Source organism: Pelodiscus sinensis, chromosome 4, assembly GCF_049634645.1.
Source record: "Pelodiscus sinensis isolate JC-2024 chromosome 4, ASM4963464v1, whole genome shotgun sequence".
In the NCBI taxonomy this organism is placed as follows: Eukaryota; Metazoa; Chordata; order Testudines; family Trionychidae; genus Pelodiscus; species Pelodiscus sinensis.
In genome coordinates, this window is record NC_134714.1 from 84,294,645 (window position 1) to 84,313,997 (window position 19,353).

General features: G+C 45.8%; 3 protein-coding genes across 17 annotated transcripts in view; 1 reads left to right on the plus strand and 2 right to left on the minus strand.

Moving 5' to 3' along the window:
• AMBRA1 (autophagy and beclin 1 regulator 1) overlaps positions 1-2,033 on the minus strand; it is a 224,049-nt gene extending 222,016 nt beyond the window's left edge. For 2 of the 3 annotated variants that reach the window (XM_075927593.1, XM_075927595.1), the window contains exon 1: positions 1,788-2,033. The gene's annotated coding sequence lies outside the window, so the exon portion shown is untranslated. The remainder of the gene's footprint in view (positions 1-1,787) is intronic. The other variant, XM_075927594.1, reaches the window with a different exon arrangement.
• Positions 2,034-7,992: 5,959 nt separating this feature from the next.
• Positions 7,993-16,838, minus strand: HARBI1 (harbinger transposase derived 1). Of its 4 annotated transcripts, none has more exons than XM_075927616.1 (3): positions 16,726-16,838; positions 13,316-14,047; positions 7,993-11,201 (listed from the first exon to the last, which is right to left on the minus strand). In XM_075927616.1, the coding sequence occupies exons 2-3, from the start codon at positions 13,983-13,985 to the stop codon at positions 10,825-10,827; spliced, it is 1,047 nt and encodes a 348-aa protein (XP_075783731.1). In that variant the 5' UTR covers positions 13,986-14,047; positions 16,726-16,838; the 3' UTR covers positions 7,993-10,824. The 4 variants fall into 4 exon arrangements, with proteins under 4 accessions (XP_075783731.1, XP_075783730.1, XP_075783729.1 ...); XM_075927615.1 differs by having other exon boundaries at positions 13,316-14,126; positions 16,597-16,731; XM_075927614.1 differs by having other exon boundaries at positions 16,597-16,729.
• A 34-nt stretch (positions 16,839-16,872) lies between these two features.
• Positions 16,873-19,353, plus strand: part of ATG13 (autophagy related 13) — a 45,085-nt gene continuing 42,604 nt past the window's right edge. For 3 of the 10 annotated variants that reach the window (XM_006117292.2, XM_075927606.1, XM_006117298.2), the window contains exon 1: positions 16,878-17,621. The gene's annotated coding sequence lies outside the window, so the exon portion shown is untranslated. Of the gene's footprint in view, positions 17,622-19,353 lie in introns of all 10 variants that reach the window. The other 7 variants (XM_006117294.2, XM_075927607.1, XM_006117293.2 and 4 more) reach the window with 6 other exon arrangements.

Consider the following 19,353-nt stretch of genomic DNA (forward strand, 5'->3'; position numbering starts at 1 on the left):
CTGGGACTGAGGAGTTCAGAAGGGGGAATCAGTGCTGGAGCTAGGACAGGGGTTGAAGTGCAGACTCCAAGCAATGCTTACTTCAAGCAGCTCCCAGAAGCAGCAATACTCCTCTCTTCAGAGGTGCAGCCAGGTGAGTTCTGCAGGCTGCTCATCTGCATGTGCCACCCCCACATCTCTTACTGGGGAGGGTACCCAGACAATGGGACCTACAAAGCTGGCACTTGGGCCATGGGCAGCATGTTTCCAGAAGCTACACAAAGCCCATGACCCTGCCCTCTGGCAGGAGCTAGAGTAAAGGGTCAGATTCTGCTTGCAGGCCATAGTTTGCCTATCTCTGCTCTTGCATCTCAGTGCTTACCTATAAAATCTTAACTATAAATCATAATAAGATTTGGCAAATAGTTTCCAAACAAAGAGATGATTTTTAAAAGATAATAGCCCTGTAAGGCCTATACCCTAAAATTAAGCCATTTACTTGCACCTCCTCTTCTCTATGGATGACCTCCCTACCCTTTTGGAAATTTGTTCTTACCTCTCTACAGGGCAAGCCAATGCCTGATTTAACCAGATACTTTAACTCAATCTGTGTCTGAAGTTGTTGATACCAGAGCCTCCCTTTGCAGGATGGCACTCAAAGGAATTTCAAAATTGTGTGGGGAGACATGAATTTAAACCAGCAACGATGTTAACTATTTTCCACAATTACCCCCAACTTCTTGCCCTATTGAATGAACTACTGAGACTGACAGCATGACAACTGTGCAAATTTAGAACATACCTTTAAGAGTAGAAACTCAAAGCCAATGAAGAACTGAAATACCCAATCCTCTGTCATAGCTACTTGGTAGCAGCATCTGTCTGCCAAAGGACAAAGTACTTTACCTACACATCACCAGGCTAATGTGTAAAGACTACCTTGTTCAGAACAAATTTCACTCATTCTATGTTCAATTAAACTTGGTGGTTGTAATTTTTGGTACTTCAATAAGTTTTGTTTATTGCTTTTAAATAGTAAGTCCTGTTGCATAAATAATGTGCATCAAAACAAGAGCAACAAAATAACCAGTAACCACTCCGATCTCCCTCGAAAGTCCCGAGTGGAAGGACAGATTAGTTCAACATGAAGATAAAAAAACCGTCCTCTTGCTCCCGTTTCCATCCAAGGGCCTTAGAAAAACAGTTATACCCCACCCGGAAAAGTGGGAACAGAATTACTCCCATCCCTCCTGCTCTGGAAGGTAAGCATGGGTGTGATGACTGAATGCAGCTGGAGACGGAAAAATGTAGCAAATAAGCAGGACAGGCAACTCCTCCATATGTAGCGCTATTTAGCGGTATTCCCAAGGTCCCTGAGGCAGGGCCAGCCCCCGGTTTAACGTGGCAGTGGAAATGCAGGTCGGCAGCGCCTGACGGGCAGCAAGCCATAGTTTCACGCACGGTGACTCGCATTTTCGTTGCCGGGGGCTGCCGGGCGATGGCGGTTTCCCAGCCTGTGCGCAGGTCGGACAGGCCGGGGGCGCCAGCCAGCCTTTCCCCGGGGCGGCAGGAAGCCCAGCGCTGCGCCCGTCCTGGGGAGGCTCCGCGGGGCGCCCAACGCCCCAGTTACCAGCTCCCGGGATCGCAGCGCAGGGACACCCTCCCCGCAACCGCCCGCCGCCCCCAGCACCGGCCCCGCCTCACGGCCCGCGCCCCGGCCCCAGCGGGCTACTCCCGTGTCGGTGCCAGCCGGGCCGGACTCGGGGAGGGGCAGCCGGGCCGGGCCCAGCGCCTAGGCCGGAACCTACCTGCTGCACAGCGGGCCGGGCCTGGATCGCCGCGTTGCCCGAGGGGGCGCGGCGGGGCTGGGGGTCCCGGGCGCGGCAGGGCCTGGCCTCGCGGAAGTAGCCCGAGCGGCCCGGTCTCCAGCTACTGCCGCCGCTCCGAGGATCTCGGCCAGGGAGACTAGATGAGCGCCAAGTAACCGAGCTAGGCCCTAACAGCCGAGCAACAGAGCAGAGAACTAAGCTAGGCCCTAGCAGCTGAATGTAGAGCGGTGCCCAGGCTCTACGAGCCGAGCGACAAGCAATTCTCCGGGCTCATAAACAGGAAAATCCGGGAAGCAGGGCTAGGGACAGGCTAGAGAAATGGAGCCCAGAGATGAAGATGGGAGGAGGCCCAGATCGCTGTCTAGTGGTGTTAGCCACTGCAGTGTGCGAAGCCCCGGCCAGGTTGCGCCTGCTCTGAGCCCTCCAGGAATCATCGTTGCTAGTTCCCAAGGTCCAGTTCCACCTGCCCTAAAAGAGCCCTTGCTAGTGAGTGGGAGACAAGGAGCCGGTTCCCGCTATATGTGCAGCCTGGTACTGGTCTCCCAGTTGCTTGTGGGTGCAATGCACAGTGCTGATGGCATTATATGAAGCTCGGGAGGGACAAACCCACCACTCTCTCTCCTCCCAGCCCCAGGTCAAGTATTTGCCTTACTGAAGGGGACTTTCTCAGAAATCTCCTTTGTGCACAAGGAACACTTCCTGTCAAAATGTGCGAAGTCACTAATAATCCTTTTAAACATGTGCGTGCATATAGTGTCCTTCACAGCAGGGGGGCCATTCATGTAAACTCATGCATGTGCACAGGCCACTGAAGAATTGAGGCCTTGATAGGGTTGCTAGGCATCCAGTTTTTGATTGGAATATCTGGTCAAAAGGGGACATAAGTGGCTCCAATCAGCACTACCAACTGGGATGTTAAAAGTTGGTGCAGCAGGGACCCAAGACTAAGGCAACCTTCCTACCTATTTTGGCTCCAGGCAATTCTTGGAAGTGACCACCAGGTCTAGTGGCCCCTAGGTGCATGGCCAAGGAGGCGTCACAGACTGCCCCCCACGCGGAGTGCCAGCTCTGAAATGCTCATTGGCTGGGAATTGTGACCAAGGGAAGCTACGGAAACAGCACCTGCAGGTGTGAGGGCAGAGCACAGAGCCTCTCTGGCTGCCCATGCACCCAAGAGCTACAGAGACCTGGTGGCCACATGTCTGATTTTTACCTAATCTGGTTTTTGGCTGCCCCCACCTGCAGCTACAATCTCAAGAGTGGGTGACATTGCAGTGGGTGTTATATCATCAATAGGGCTTTGCCAAATTCATAGACTGTTTTGGTCAATTTCATGATCATAAGATTTTAATAATTGTAAATTTAATGTTTGCAGCTCTTTAAATATTGATTTTCACTGTGTTGTAATCATAAGGATCTTGACCTTAAAGTAGTTGTACAGATATTAGAAGGTTATTGCAGGAGGGAGGGTGTTGCAGTACTGCTACTCTTACTTCTGTGTTGCAGTTGGTGGCAGCCCTGCTTTCAGAGCTGGGCAGCTGAAGAGCAGTGGCTGTTGGCCAGGAGCCAAGCTAAAGGCAGAGCTGCTGGCAGCAGCAGCAGCACAGGAGGATGACACATTATGGCAGTGTTTCCCAAATGGTGCTCCGCGGAACCCTGGGGTTCCGCGAAGCGAATGTAAGGGTTCCGCGAGAACCCGAACACTCCCCTCCCCATGCCCATAAAGAGACAGAGGAGCCCGGTGCGCAAAGATGCTCCTTCCCCGCTCCCCTTTCAGACATCTCCCGCTGCTGCTCTGCTTTTACCACCGGACCTAGCAGCAGCAACAGCTGCTTGTCCCGCTTCTGCCTGATCAACCCAAGATCCCTCTCCCGTGTCCCCCGCTGCCGCTCTGCTTTTACCACCGGAACAGTGGCTGGCGCTGTAACACGAATAAAAAATGTAGCACCAAACTGCACCAGCAGTCACTGCATTCTCCGCAGACACGCTCTGGTAGTTAAGAATATTTCTCCCTCTCTTAAAAATGTGTTGGACGAAGCAGTACAGATTATTAATTATATAAAAACTCAACCATTACAATCAAGACTGTTCAAAATTATGTGTGAAGATATGGGTAGTCAGCACACAGCCCTGCTTTTACATACAGAAGTCAGGTGGCTATCACGAGGAAAAGTGCTGGTTAGATTATTTGAATTGCATCATGAGCTCTCCGCAAATCTGATGGATCACAAATTCCAACTGTCTGATCGTTTAACAGACTCTTTGTGGTTATCTAGAGTTGCGTATCTTGCAGACATCTTTACAAAACTAAATGAAGTAAATCTGTCGCTGCAAGGAAAGAATGTAAATATTTTTAATGCGAAAGACAAAATTTTGTCATTGTCACGGAAGCGACAGTTTTGGATCTCATCTGTAGGACGAAATGATTTGGATTGTTTACCAACTCTGAATGAATGATTTCCTTGAAGAAAATGGATACAAACTTGATGAAGATATTCGCAGCGACATTGCAGATCATCTCCGCGATTTATACACGGAGATCATTAAGTATTTTCCAAACATCAATGACAACAATAACTGGATTCGAAATCCATTAAGTTTAACAGAAATGCCAGTCAGTTTTTCTACACAAGATTATGAAAACCTAATTGAAATCACTTCAGATGGCCAATTAATACAAACATTTAAAGTTTCTCTGATTATATTTTGGAGTGACTTATGTCAAAGTCAAGAATATTCATCTTTATCAAGATGCGGAATTCGTCAGCTGTTACCCTTTGCCAGTACATACTTGTGCGAAACTGGGTTCTCGAACTATGCAGCAATGAAAACAAAATAGAGAAATCGACTGAATGCTGCGCCAGATATGCGAATCCAACTTTCTAGTATTAAACCAACTATAAAAAGAATTTGCCAAGAAAAGAAGAAAAACCACTCTTTGCATTGAAAACTATGAATATAATTAATATTATTTGATAGTTTTATTTTTTGTACATATTTAATATGATTTTTGTTGAATATAAATGAATGGTGATCTCATGACCGTATTAGCATCTTATTACTACCAATTGTGGTGTACTAGCAGTGTGTGTGTGTGTTTGGGTGTGTGGGTTTTTTTTTTTTTTTTTTTTTTTCCTCGACAAACTTAATCCCTGGCTAGGGGGTTCCTTGAAATTTTTCTGAGTTTGAAAGGGTTCCGTGGTCAAAAAAAATTGGGAAACACTGCATTATGGTATTGCTATCCTTCCTTCTGCACTATTGCCTGCAGTGCTGGGTCCTCAGTCAGCAACTGCTATAGAAGGCAGCAGTGCAAAAGTAAGAGTGGTGTGATATGATATTGCTACTGTTACTTCTGTGCTGCTGTTCGTAGGTCACTGCCTTCAGATCTGTGCACCTGACTAACAGCTACCACTTTATGGCCATGCCAGCTCTGAAGGCAACACAGAAGTAAAGGTGATAATATCATGACCACCCCCCCCTGCAACTCCCTTTTGGGTCAGGATGCCTAATTTGAGAAACACTCCTCTTCCCTGTGAATCTGTATCATATAAAGTAAAAAGCACACAAAATACCTGATTTCACAGGGAGAGACTAAATTTCATGGTCCATGATGCATTTTTCATGGCCGTGAATTTGGTAGGCCCTTAATCATTGAGGTAGAATGTCACAAAATAGATCATTGCAACTTCAGAAGCATCTGAGAATCAAGGTAAGAGTGAAACTGTCCAAGGAAAAATGACTATCCTAGAACATTCCTATGGGTTGTGGCTAAATCAAGCTCTCCTTAAGGTGGTGCTACCTGAGAAATGGGATGATAACTTCTTCTTTTAGCATTGAAACCTGGAGCTCCTTGGATCTACATACAACTTTGATCTACCTTTCGGTCTTAGATTTTAAAGCCAAAACAGACCATTGTGATAATCTATTTTGCGGAAACAGTAACCACCAAACCCAATAATTCCAGCATCAAGCCCATTAATTTGACAAACGCTCCTAGGCTGCGTCTACATTGGCAAGATTTTGCACAAAAGCGACCACTTTTGCACAAAAACTTGCCGCCTGTCTACACTGGCCGCGAGTTCTTGCACAAGAACACTGACGTTCTAATGTAAGAAATCAGTGCTTCTTGCGCAAGAACTATGACGCTCCCGCTCAGGGATAAGCCCTCTTGCGCAAGTGTTCTTGCACAAGAGGCCAGTGTAGACAGGGAACATGAATTTCTTGCGCAAGAAAGCCCGATGGCTAAAATGGCCATCGGAGCTTTCTTGTGCAGGAGTGTCTACACTGGCACGGATGCTTTTGGGCAAAAGCACATCTCTTGCGCAAAAGCACATGCCAGTGTAGACACTCTCTTGTGCAAATACTTTAACGCAAAAACTCTTGCGTTAAAAGTATTTGCGCAAAATCTTGCCAACGTAGACGTAGCCCTACAGCCGTGGTCCCCAACACGGTGCCCGTGGGCGCCATGGCGCCCGCGGGGGCACTTGCATGCACCCGCCTGGTGCTCGGGGCTGGCCTGGCCCCGGGCACATGGCGCGGCGCTTGCGGGGAGCGTCGGCCCCGGGCGCGCAGCGCTTGCGAGGGGGGAGCGCCGGCCCCGACCCCGGGTGTGCAGCGCTTGCAGGGGGGAGGGGGAAGCGCCGGCCCCGGGTGCGCAGCGCTTGCGGGGGAGGGGGCCCCGGCCCCCCGGGCGCGTGGCTATGGGTGGGCCCCGGCCCCCCGGGCACGTGGCTATGGGGGGGGGGGCCGCCCCCGGGCCCGCAAGTGTCCCCACCCCCTGGCGCCCGGCGGGCAAATGGCCACGCCACCTGGCGCCCGACAACCTCAAAAGGTTGGGGACCACTGCCCTACAGTATATATTTTAGAAAAAAACCTAGTCTTGATTTAAAAACTGCAAGTGAAAGAGAATCTATCACGTCCCTAGGTTAAGTTGGTCTAATGGTTAATTACTTTCAATTAAAAATATGTGCCTCATTTCTTGTCTGATTTGATTTAGCTTCAGCTTTGTCATTGGACCTTATTATGCCTTTGTCTGTTAGATTACAAAATTACTATCAGAAATCTGCTTATACCATCTCTTAGATAAACTAAATAAATAGAACTACTTAAATCTCTATCAGGCACATTTCCCAGACTTCCCTGTTTTACCCTAGTGGCCTAAAGATTGATATGGAAATGAAAAAAGTGATGAAAGTAATGAGCTAACAGAAGGAAACAGAAACATTAAAATGCAGATAAAGATAGTATATTAGAAGAGCTAATTAAATCTAGCAATTAATTCCACTGAGAAGAAAAAGAGCTTTATTAGTATGTATTATGTGTTTGGTGTTTCATAAAGCACAAATGTCAGCTGTGAAGAGAAGTCAGTATATAATACAAAGGCAGAGAAGTTAACATGCATGGGTGGGGGGTCAGAGGAGACAATAATAGGGATTTTAACCTTAACTCATTTGTGGGAAAGTGTGTTTGAACAGGGACTTGAACACAGGAAGGAAAGTAGTTTGGCGAATAAGGCTGAGGAGGACTTTTCATGCATATGGATCAGTGTGGAAAAGAAACAAAGATTAGAATAAGAGTAGAAGATGAAGAGAGCATCCAGGCTAGCATCACTAGTAGGTTCTTTAACAAAATATTTGAAAGGGAAAACTCACATCCAGTGCTGTAGATGAGATGTTATTAATAATAATGTGTTAAGGTAGCATTTTGGAACCAGAGCAGTTCACAAAAACATGTCTCCCAGTAGAAAATAAAAGTCTAATCGATAAATACAAAAAAAATGTTCCTTTTCCCTAACCACAATGGGCCTTATCATTGACCTCCATAACCTCAAACTCAGATTTCATTAAAGTGGATTGGCAAAACTGCTTAACACATGCAAACTCCTCTTGTTCATCCCAGACAAATTGAGCTGACATCCTAAATTTCTCTAAAGATTTTCTTCAACATCTTACTTTCTGTCATGTAAAAATGTTTAAAGGAGTTATAATGCAAAGAAACACCACAGATACAATGTGGGTTTAGAAATTAAGAAAGCTCAGCTGCTGTATGAAGTCATGAGCGAAAGACTCCAACACTAATGTTATCCTAACCACATCAGGCTTCATGCCCTAGGCAGATTGATGCCGTAAGCAGATTCACAAAACCACATGTTGCAAATAATCCAGAAAAAAAAACCCTTAAAGGATATTGTTTCTCAACTCCTGAGCTATTTATTTCTATTTTACACAGATAGTAAGGCAAACACATGCATGCGCTGTACACTATGAAGCACTCACACAATAAGAAAAAAAAAATCACCAAACATGACAAGGAATGAAAGTTAGGAATTCTGGGTTCTATGGTATTGGGTAAATTACTTTGTTCTTTTGAGTCTCAGTTTCCCCATCTGTATAATGGAGTAACAATTAACAATCATGCAGAGGTGTTATGAAGTTTATTCTACTGGTGTGTCTAAAATGTTTTCTGGATCAAATATGAAAGCTGCTATGGAAGTATTTAAAATTACCCATAAATATCTAGCATCTAGTTTTTCAATTCCTAAGCAAACTTCCTTGGATATCTAGCAGTGTCATTGTTTGCTAAGATCAAGGAAGGACTTCAGGAAATTGGACAGACTTTAGATTTCATGGGGCTTGCTCCAAAATAAGTCTACAATGTCAGTTAGAGTGGATGGTAGTTGCAGGCAACAAAACCTAGTGCATCCCACAGAACTTCACTATGGTCTCAGCAGAGGCTGCTATAAAGACCTGTATTATACATATGTCATAAGAAGAGTCAGAGAGTACGTTTGAGGACACTTATTTCCTGATTAAATAACAATTTGTTATACCTGATCATGTCTGAATCTCGTCTGGCCTAGGGATGCGACTGTTTAACTGGTTAACCTCACCCTTCACAGGTGAGGTTTACTGGTTATGGTTAACAAACCAGAGCTGCAGCCCCCCACATGCTGCAGAAAGGGGGGGCTGCTCCGGGCCTGCCATAGGCAGGAGGCATTCCAGCCCAACCGGACCAGCCCTGGGCAGAGGCGATCCAGCCTAACTGAAGCAGTCTCCATCTATGGTGAGGGGGACACTCCAGCCTGGTCGCAACCCCCACGGCCTCCATAACGCTTAATCAATTAACTCATTAACTGTGATTTTAAATCCCTAACCTGCCCTTGGCCTCTTCCATTCCTAATCTATCCTTTCCTGTATTTGGATGATATTTATTGGTATATATTAGCATAACTGATAAGATATTATGGTAATGGAAGACAGACAGCACATACAACCATAATCATAACAGCGCTTTCCTCCTATCATTGCTGTATTACAATTATTTTAAGCTCTAAGAGTATTTTACAATTACAAGAAAATAGTTACTTTGGTTCTCTTCTTTGGAAAGTTCAGGCATCTGCACAATCGAAAGAGGAGAGTTCTCTACAAAAATTGAGCAACTGGAGTTCTGAAACCAGACTTTATGAGAAAAGAAAAACGAAGTATGTGGGCCAGATAATTATATACATTAGATAATTATAAAGTTTTCACAGTTTTAATGAAGGGCTCTGGTGAGTATTGTTTTATCCCTACTAAAGTATACTATTTATTGTGCATGTGATATTAAACATTGACGGTCAGTGCAAAGTGGCAGGCATATTCTGGAAAAGTCTAATTCCAGGCCTCAATCAGTACCAAGCAGTCAGTTTCCATCTTTAAAGCTGCAGGTCACAATCTAGTCTCATTTCCCCTGAGAATTCTGAGACTGACATGACAGATGGCTGTGCTAACATTGTAAGCGTCACCAAAGTCCATTAAAAAAATCCATACAGGAAACTGAAGTCACAGCTATGCTAAAAGAGAGAACACCTCCCAGAAATAAGCTTCCAAGACCACTGTCACATTCATGTTCAGTAAAACTATTGGAAGAGAACTTACTCTTATATGAATCCAATGAAAATAAAGAACTCGGTCAGGACACTTGAAACTTCAATATCTTTTAAAAAAAGATCATGTGCCCATGAAAGTCCTATAATGGAAGTTCTCTGTTTATCTACAAGATAGATACTCCATGGGTAATGAAGAATAATCTTCCCACCCTGTGCCTCAATCCTGACTTACACAGACCACCTCTGGTGGTGAAAGTGAAATGCAATTTATGTGGCATCAATCTCTGCTAAGATAATAAGGGGGCCAATTAATGGCAACTGTGATAACGCTAAATGTCTATCCAGTGAGAACAAGACTTAGACAAAACTACTTATTTTCCATAAACTACCAAATAGCTGATGAGGCCAGTTATGGCCTAACTTTGCCCCACTTGCCATATTAGATTTATATTCCTAAGGCGAAGGATTTTCAGCTCTCAGCTGACACTCAGACACCTGCAAATACCCTCACGTAGCCTTCAAAAATCAGGGGACAATGGGTTTTATGAATACAAATTTTAAAACTTGTATGTGCACAGGTGTCAGAATAATTAAAAGACGTGCACAGGCATTTATCACAGATATTTAGCAAGTGTTTGCATATGAAAATTGCATACACGTGTAATCATATATGCATACGCATAAGCAAAAACTGGTTAGGTACCTACCTGGAAATTACCTTAAAAGAGTTTGAAAAAAATGTTTGAAACTGATAACGGATGCTACAGGCCACTGTAACACTTACAAAGTGACAGATTTGTAAGTGTATTATTTTTGTAATATTTACAGACTTTTCAAAAAGTCAGACGATGGGTGGTGATTTTAGTGGGAAACAATACTGTCTCTACCTAACTGTCCTCTGGACAAGGTGGGGATTGCACATATTAGGGTATTGAGAATTCAGGGCTCAAAACTTTATAAAGGAATCAAGAGTCTGGCTGGTGTGAAATACCCCAAAGACAGAGTGAATTTGTTACATGTGTTTCCCATTTTTCCTTAGCTCCCATGCCTATCCTAGTTTTTCTTTTTACTAACTTACAGAAGAGATGAGTGTATTTACTCCAATATTTTCCTTCGGTCTATCTGAAACGGTCTCCTTCCCTCACTGTATTAACTAAAATGAGTAAGCAAAAGCTCGCGGCGGATACGACAAGCTTCAGAGTCCAGTGATTCCATTTGCTCATATTCCTCCTCTGGTTGCTCCATCTGTCCAGTTGCTGGAGAAGACCACACATCTAGTCCATGTTCAAGAGAGATGTTATGAAGCACACAGCATGCCAGAATGATGTGGCTGGATTTCTCTGGAGAATACTGCAGGGTTCCTTTGGATCCATCCAGGCAACGGAACCTGGATCTAATGGTCCTGAATGTCTGCTCAATGACATTGTGAGTGGCAGAATGTGCCATGTTATAACGATATTCTGCGGTGGTTTCAGGGATATGCAGAGGGGTCATCAGCCATGTGCGGAGTAAAAAGGAGCTGTCACCTGTCAAAGTTAAAAATAAGAGTGCTAAGAAACCAGTAGCAACAGCAAAGATTTCTGCTCTTTATTCCCAACTGGGGAGAGTAAATTTAGGCACCTATTTGTGGCCAGTTTCCTTGCACCATGGGTACAGACTGACTTCATTGACTATAAGCACAGAAAATGAGAGACTCCAAACAAATGTGACAAAAATTTAGTTAATTTGTCAATGAAACCAAGAAAGAGAAAAATCAAGATATTCCACTTCATGAGAGTAAATTCTGTAAAAATGTCGGAAGAGAGTTTTAGGATAATTGAGTCAGTACACCTAAGCAATGAATTTCAGAACTTAGGATCAGGACTAAGTGTAGAATACAAGGTATGTGCAATTCATTTTAGAAAAGACAGCATAATAAGGATAAGGAGTGATGTATAAAAGGAGTGCTGGCTAGCACCCAGTGACTAAAGGGTTAAACTCAGGTCGCTAGCGGGTGGTGTTGCCTGAAAGCCAAAAGAGCCAATGGGAGACAGTGCTGAAATTTGAATTGTATATACCTTGCCTGTTTTTTTTTGTTTGTTTTTGGCCTATGAGTTAAGCAAGGAGTTGGGAGACAGAATGATTTAAACCCAGACAAGAATACCACGCCTCCAAGAAATTCAGGGGCAAAGAAGTGGACTGAACCACGAAAGGATCATGAGTTAATAAGGGAAAATGTGTATATAGCTGTGATCAGGGAATTTTTCTTTGTTTTGATTGTTTGGTTACACTTCTCTGTGTGAATCCATTCCATTTAAGTGACAGGCCAAAGAACTATGGTTCTTTGTGTGTTTGATGTTCTTTTCTTAGTTGCTCTGTAACACCTAGCAACCACATATGCTTGATCAAGTATATCTTTTTGTTTTGTTAATAAAATCACCTTTTTTTAAGGCGATGATTTGATTCTTGTGTCTTTGGAGGTAACAGAAGGTCTATGTATGTGTGCCTAAGAGTGGGAGGTCAGCTACCAAAGACTGCAGTTTGTTTTCTCTTTATTCCATGCTCTCTTGTGGTAAAAGAGCTTGGGAGGGAGCGGGGGGGGGTACCCCTCTGGAAGAAGTTCAAGTGTTTTCTTCCTGGGTTCAAGAAGAAAGGGGTTTCTTTTGTATCAGCTGGTGGTGGCAGCTACCTCCCAGGAGATTTGCAACTTTGGGATGCTTTTAAGCAGAAGCCTATAGAGGCAAGGTCTCTTGTGGGACCCCAACTTCTGTACTCAGAGTGCCAGAGTGGGGAACAGCCTTGACATGGAGTACAAAACAGAAAGATGGCTATATACAACCTCGGTAATTAGATTCTATGGGCACATCTACACAGCAGGGCAAAAGTTGAATTAAGATACACAACTTCAGCTATGTCAATTATGTTGCTGAAGTCAAAATAGCTTATTTCGGCTTTTGACGCTGTCTACACAGCAGGAAGTTGAAGGACGAACACTCTTCCTTCAACTTCCCCTACTCCTCGTGAAATGAGAGTTACGGGAGTTGGAGTAAGAAATCCTCCATCTTGACACTATTTCAAAATAACGGCATGCTGTGTAGTCACAAACTTTGTTATTTGGAAATAATGTTAGTTATTCTGAAATAGTGCTGCTGTGTAGAGGTACCCTGTGAAAGACAGAGCAGGAAATCATTGCTCTTCCAGTCCTATGTGAGCCAAGAAGAATACACCTTGATACTCAGATTCCAGGATGAGTTTGCATGACTGAAGTTAGAAAAAGTATTTTCACTTGGAAACTGTCAGTTAGTTTGGAGTCAGAGAGATGAGAACAGTGGAACAAAGTTACTGTCAGTATAGAACCACATTTTAAACCTTCCCTGATATATATTTTCCATAGAACATTGCCCTAAATCACTTGTATCTGGTATTTATGCTTGGGTAGGTGCATTTATATGGATTTATTAAGACAAATTAGAAATACCATGTCTTATTTGCCAGTGGAACCAAGAATGACTTGTATGAAAACACTTTGGTTGCTTGTTTTAAAAAACAAAAATATCAGGGCTTTTCACACCAGGAGTCTGTTTTGCTATCTTTCCAACAATCAAAAAGCAGCCAAAATGCAACAAACTTTTAGAGGAGATAAGAACTGGAATTAACTTACCAAGTAGCCAGCCATCTTTGTGCAATCCAGCTTCAAACTGGCTGCTAAGAGCTGCTTGCTGCAGCACAGTGCAGTCCGGCAGGCTGCCTGGCCAATGTGTCTCTGCACTCAGCAGTGATCCTCTAGCATCACACACCATCAGACAGTTTAAAGAATGCAGACCCTTTCGATTCACATAGGATAGGTCCTCAGCATTGGGAGCTTTGATTGCAACATGGGTGCAGTCAATCACCCCTAGCACTGCAGGCATCCCAGCTAACCCATAGAAGTCATCCTTCAGACTCTGCACAGAGGCTTCATCCTCTGGGAAACGAATGAATTGTGAGGCTCTTTCCACCAGTGCTTCAGTGACACTGGCAACACAGCGGCTCATGGAGGCCTGGCTGATGCCAATGGCATCACCCATGCGAGTCTGGAAGGAGCCAGAAGTGTAGAATCCCAATGCAGCAAGAATCTGTGTCTCTGGACTGATGGCTCTTGACCTCTGCGTAGGGCGAGAGAGGCTGGCTCCCAGAAGATCCACAAGGTAGTAAATGAATTGTCGGGGAAAACCATACATGGACAACAGGTATTCATCGGTGACATCCTTCAACTTGAAGCGATCTAGGGTTCGGTGTCCTCGGCCATAGAGCAAGAGGTCACAATCAAGAATTGCTATTGGAACAGCCATAGCCAAAGCTTGGGTGAGACTTGGAGCAGCTCTTGCTGCAGATCTTTTCCCAGTGCTGTCACCTGCATTGAAGTTAATTGAAGGGAGACTCAGAACTCAGTTTAAGAAGTTCAGGCTTTCAACCCTATTGCCATCTTCATTCTGCCCAGGTGACATAATTGGCAGCATAGTAAGAAACACACAACTCAGAGAAACTAGTCAAGATAATCTCTTTCTATTAAAAAAAATGTTTTCTTTAAATGCTGGGATCAGTTTTACTAGCAGAGGGAGGGTGCCCAGGAAATTGAAGCAGTCAGTACACAGTATGTGCGTAATAGCAGTCTGAGCTTCCCTACAGACCCATCAATATCTCAAACCTTTACAGAAGGGACTTTCTGCAGGAATGAGAAGGGAGTTCAATCTCCTTGGCTGTGTCTAGACTGGCCAGTTTTTCTGGAAAATCAGCCGCTTTTCCGGAAAAACTTGCCAGTTGTTTACACTGGCCGCTTGAATTTCCGCAAAAGCACTGACTTCCTACTGTAAGAAATCAGTGCTTCTTGCGGAAATACTATTCTGCTCCCGTTCAGGTAAAAGTCTCTTTTGCACAAAGCTTTTGCGCAAAAGGGCCAGTGTAGACAGCTCAGATTTGTTTTCCGCAAAAAAGCCCAGATCGCGAAAATGGCGATTGGGGCTTTTTTGCAGAAAAGCGTGTCTAGATTGGCACGGACGCTTTTCCGCAAAAAGTGCTTTTGCGGAAAAGCATCCGTGCCAATCTAGACGCTCTGTTCCGAAAATGCTTTTAATGGAAAACTTTTCCGTTAAAAGCATTTCCGGAAAATCATGCCAGTCTAGACGCAGCCCTTGTGTCTTCTGCTGCAAAAGCCAAAAACGTGGCTAGGAATGGCAGTGGTTTCTAAGTTGTTAAAATCGCAACAAACTAATCTCACATACACAGTACAATATTCAGTCCCTACAAGTTTACGTCATATTTAGAATACCAGTCTGAAACTACACAATCCACAGGCAACTACTTTATTTCTGCTCCATCACTGAACCAGTTAAGCAAGTTGGATGACTGTGTTTTTTTCAAAGCTAGTTTTCTTGTGCATAACCTAAAGTGGCTGTACCTGGCATGCAGTTTATGTAGATTATTAGAACAACAAAACTCAAGAGCTGCTATTACCAGAAACCTGGAGAAATAAAGTCTGCCCTTCAAACTCAAAGTCACAAGTTTCAGAGTGTGATACTATGGATGTGTGTGGGAGTTTCCTTTGACTATGTCAGATCTCATCAGAAGCTACAGTAGGAGCATTAAATACTAGCTAAATGCAAATATATTCATATATATGAAATACATGGGCAGCAAGATGAATTTCACCTTTAGCTAGCACCAGCATTTCCAAAGGGACTAATGCCAAATGTAGTTGATATTCTATCAGATGTACTTAGGGCTTTAAAATATACCATACACTTACTAGCCACAGACCAACATGAAGGTTAAAAGTCCTCTGGAAATGCTGAGGCACACCCTAATGAGAAACCCAGTGCACCACACACACTTTTGTGGACTTACTGCATGCAGGAACAACAGAAAGAGTCCACCCTCCTCTGCAGATGGGGCAAAGGACAGGGGATAGTTTTCTCCTTTCCTCTCTCTCCATCCTGGAACATGGGAATTGCCAGACCCACACAGACCAATAGTCCATCTAGTTTGCTATCCTATCTGGCCAGTTTCCAATGGTTCAGAGAACAATGTTAAAACTCCCATAATGGAGAACTAAACACTACTGTGCCTACTAAGGAAGTTTCTTCCTGGCTTTAGTCAGTTAGTGGTTTCTGTAATGTCCTGAAGCATGAATTCATTTTTACTTTACCTGTTGTGTTCTTAATATGGGCATTAATACACAAGTTAACCGTAAAAAAGCTAAGGCTCCTTCCTTTGGGTGGGAGAAGGAAGTGAGCATATTCCATTCAAAGCTCAACTCTAATAATATCCACTTTAGTGTAATCATGGCTCTCTCTTTTTTAATGTACCTGGAACCTTATTTATTTTACCCGTGTTTCCAAAGCATGCTGCACTTTAACTTTGTCCAAGTGCATGACACAGTGCAGTGCCACGCCATGACCAGGGTACTTTCTATGCTAGAAGACAGAAATTTGGCTTTAACAACTAGGGAACTAATATGTAAGAACAAGGTCCCCTGATATGGATGCCTTTGCGGTGTCGTTAATCCCTCTAGCAGCTGCCTCCAGATGCCCCTCAAGTTACCAGGGGATTGGTGGGTGGATAAAATACAGAGGGAGGGAGGGTAGGAACGCAAGGATAATGGAAGTGAGAGTGGATGGGGGTCCGACTCCGAAGCGTAGGAGTGAGGCTCTAGGGGTGGAGGACGAGGGGTAGGTGGGGAGGGGCAGAAGTGAGGGGACAGATGGGGAGAGCAGGAGAAAGGCGGCGGGGCAGACGCAGAAGGCGGAGAGGGCCGGGGTAGATGGGGAGGGCCAGAGGTGAAGGGGCAGATGGAAAGGCCGGGGGGTGTCAGAAAGGGAAGGACCCGCCTCAGCTGGGCTAATGGTTGGGGGCAGATCCCTCCCCCGAGCTCTGCCACCCCCCTCGGCCTGGCCCGGGATTTACCCCGCGGTGCAGGGGGCGGCGTCCCCCGTGTCCCCAGCGCCAGGTCCCCCGCCCGGCTCCGAGAGGCGGGGCCCGGATCCCGCCCCGCACAGCGCGGGGGCTGCCAGTTCCCAGCAGCAGATTCCCCACCGTGCCGGGCTCCTCTCACTCCGGCGCCGACGCCCGCCGGGCCGCGCCTCCCACACCCACCAGCGCCGGCCGCGGCGCCCGGGCCCAGTCGGGAGCGAGCGGGGAGGAGCCGGGCTCCGTGCGGAAAGTGCCGCGGCGGATGCGCAGGCTGCGCCCCTCCCCCGGCCCGAGCGGATGAAAACAAACAGCGGCGATGGCGGCGGCGGTTGCGACCAGGGGGAGCCCGGGGCCCTAGGAGACCAGGACACGCCACAGCCCTGGGCACGGCCCCCGGGCACCCCCGGGCCCGGAGAGTGGGGCCCCCGCAGCACCGACATCCCCTGGGCCCTCGGGTGTGGGGAGCCTCGCTCCAGGCCTTGCGCCCCCCTGGGCCCGGCAGCGGGGACCCCTCGCTGGGCGCGTATCGGCTCCCGGCGCTCAGAGGCGGGGGCGCTCCCTCCCGGGCCGGGGGCGTAGACCAAGAGCCCGATCTCCGAGTTGCGCTGCCCCCAGGCCGGGCGCCGCGGTGGGCTCAGCCCGCTGGCAGTGAGAGCAACGCTAAAGGGGCTCGGGGCACAAGCGCTGTGAGAGCGGGACGGAGCCCACAGGCCAAGCTGTGAGGAACGTCCTGGAGCCCTGTACCTAGAGCTGGACCCTGAGGAGAGACCTTCGGTCGAGACTAGGACCAAGCTCTGACTGGGAAGAGAAGAGACCACAGAAGATACCACGGGCTAAAAAATTAGGGAGATCCTAAAACTCAAACAGCACCTAGTCTCCTGGCCCAACAAAAAAGCTAGTGAGGAGGATCCCTGAGGTCCAGTTGGGCTTGGCCATGCAAAGAGACTAGGCTCAACCAGCCCAGCCCCTGGTCCCCCGGCATGAGACCCAGAGCAATCGCCTCTGTCTCCTTCCTGCAGGTATGGTCGAAATGGAAGAAAGTACAGAAGGTAGACCCTGTGCCTTGGTACCCAGTCTGTGTGGCGCTTCTAAATGAAGTGTCAGTCCACTGTCTGCTTGGCATTCTGTGTACTGCAGGAGATGAGAGGGATCCTGGTGCGGGACCTCACTCAGACTAACTCTTGGATGGGGACTGAGTGAGAATCTTCTTCAGTTCATGAAGATTTTTGTTCAGAATTCTCTTATCACATAGTGTTACAAAGTGAATCTTCATCTGTTGAAACTAATTGTATAGATACATCTTTAGAGCATAAAGACTTTAGCAAAAAGCCCTAAATCACTTAAATCAGTAGTCTAGCATTGAGAGAGCTATATTATAGGTGTGGTATGGGAGAGCACTTCCATTCTTGAATCTTAAAAATCTCTTTTCAGTTTCTTGTAAACATGCTTAAAGTGTTTATTATTTGGGCTGAAACTTTTATGCTTGGTCACTCCAGAAGTGAGATTTTTGGAATGTTTGTTAACTTTAGTTGCAGCTAAACAGATTTACTGATAGGCAGAGAAATTGTCAGGTGCTTTTTGTTTACTTGAATGATTAACCTGACAGAATCTGAATGTTGACACTGCAATCAAACAGGCCTGACTTCCTGAGTCAGGTGATATGGGCCAGCTGAGGGAGATCTGGAGATCTAGGTATTGTTGTAGGCATGTATAAGCATTCGGAGTTTTTATTTAGGGTGAAAGTTGTACTTGGCTCCCTTACAGTGATAAAACTTCTTGTCTCTTTTGTATGCTTTTAAGAGCAGCAATGGTGAACTGAAGGCCCAAGGCTCAGGGCCCCAAGAGCATTGGGAAACCTGTGCTGGTGCTCTCACCCCACTCCCACTGTCCTCCTCAGGGCTGGAGCACACAAAATATAGTAGGCTGGGCCCTCCTAGGCTCTGGTGTGCAAGGGAAATGTGGGGACTGTCTTTCTCCTTCTCAGTCGGGGACCATGTCAGTGTGAAGTGGTTGTTGTCATTGTTGTTTTTTAATTTGTTTCTTGTGTGTGGCCCCTGACTGATTCCCTCCCCCCCCCCCCCCGTGGGTCAGTGGCTCTCAACCCAGAAAACGTTCCCTGCCCCTGAAGTTTAAAATGTCAACTAGTCACATCGTGCAACAAATAGTGGTATTGCAACTGTAAATGCTGGAGACCCAAGCGTTCCAGTTGTAGGGTAGTGTTGGTTATGAGTGCAAGAATTTGTAAAGAGGTCTATCTACCTTTTATTTCTTATCCATTCAGCTATAGTCATTCTCATTATATGCTAGGATTGGCTTTAAGACTCCTTTTCTGTTTACTTTCTTTATATGAGCTTCAAAAAGTGAATCATGCAGTTCAACAGTGCTGCCTGTGGACACGTTCTACATTAATATGTAGCCCCCTTACATACATACTACGGCTACGTCTACACTGGCATGATTTTCCGGAAATGCTTAAAAAGGAACAGTTTTCCGTTATAAGTATTTCCGGAAAAAGCGCATCTACATTGGCGGGATGCTTTTCTGGAAAAGCGTCCGTGCCAATGTAGACACGCTTTTCCGCAAAAAAGCCCCAATCGTCATTTTCGCGATCGGGGCTTTTTTGCGGAAAAGAAATCTGTGCTGTCTACACTGGCCCTTTTCTGGAACAGTTTTCCGGAAAAGGACTTTTGCCCGAACGGGAACAGCATAGTTTTTCCGGAAAAGCACCGATGATTTTACATTAGATCGTCA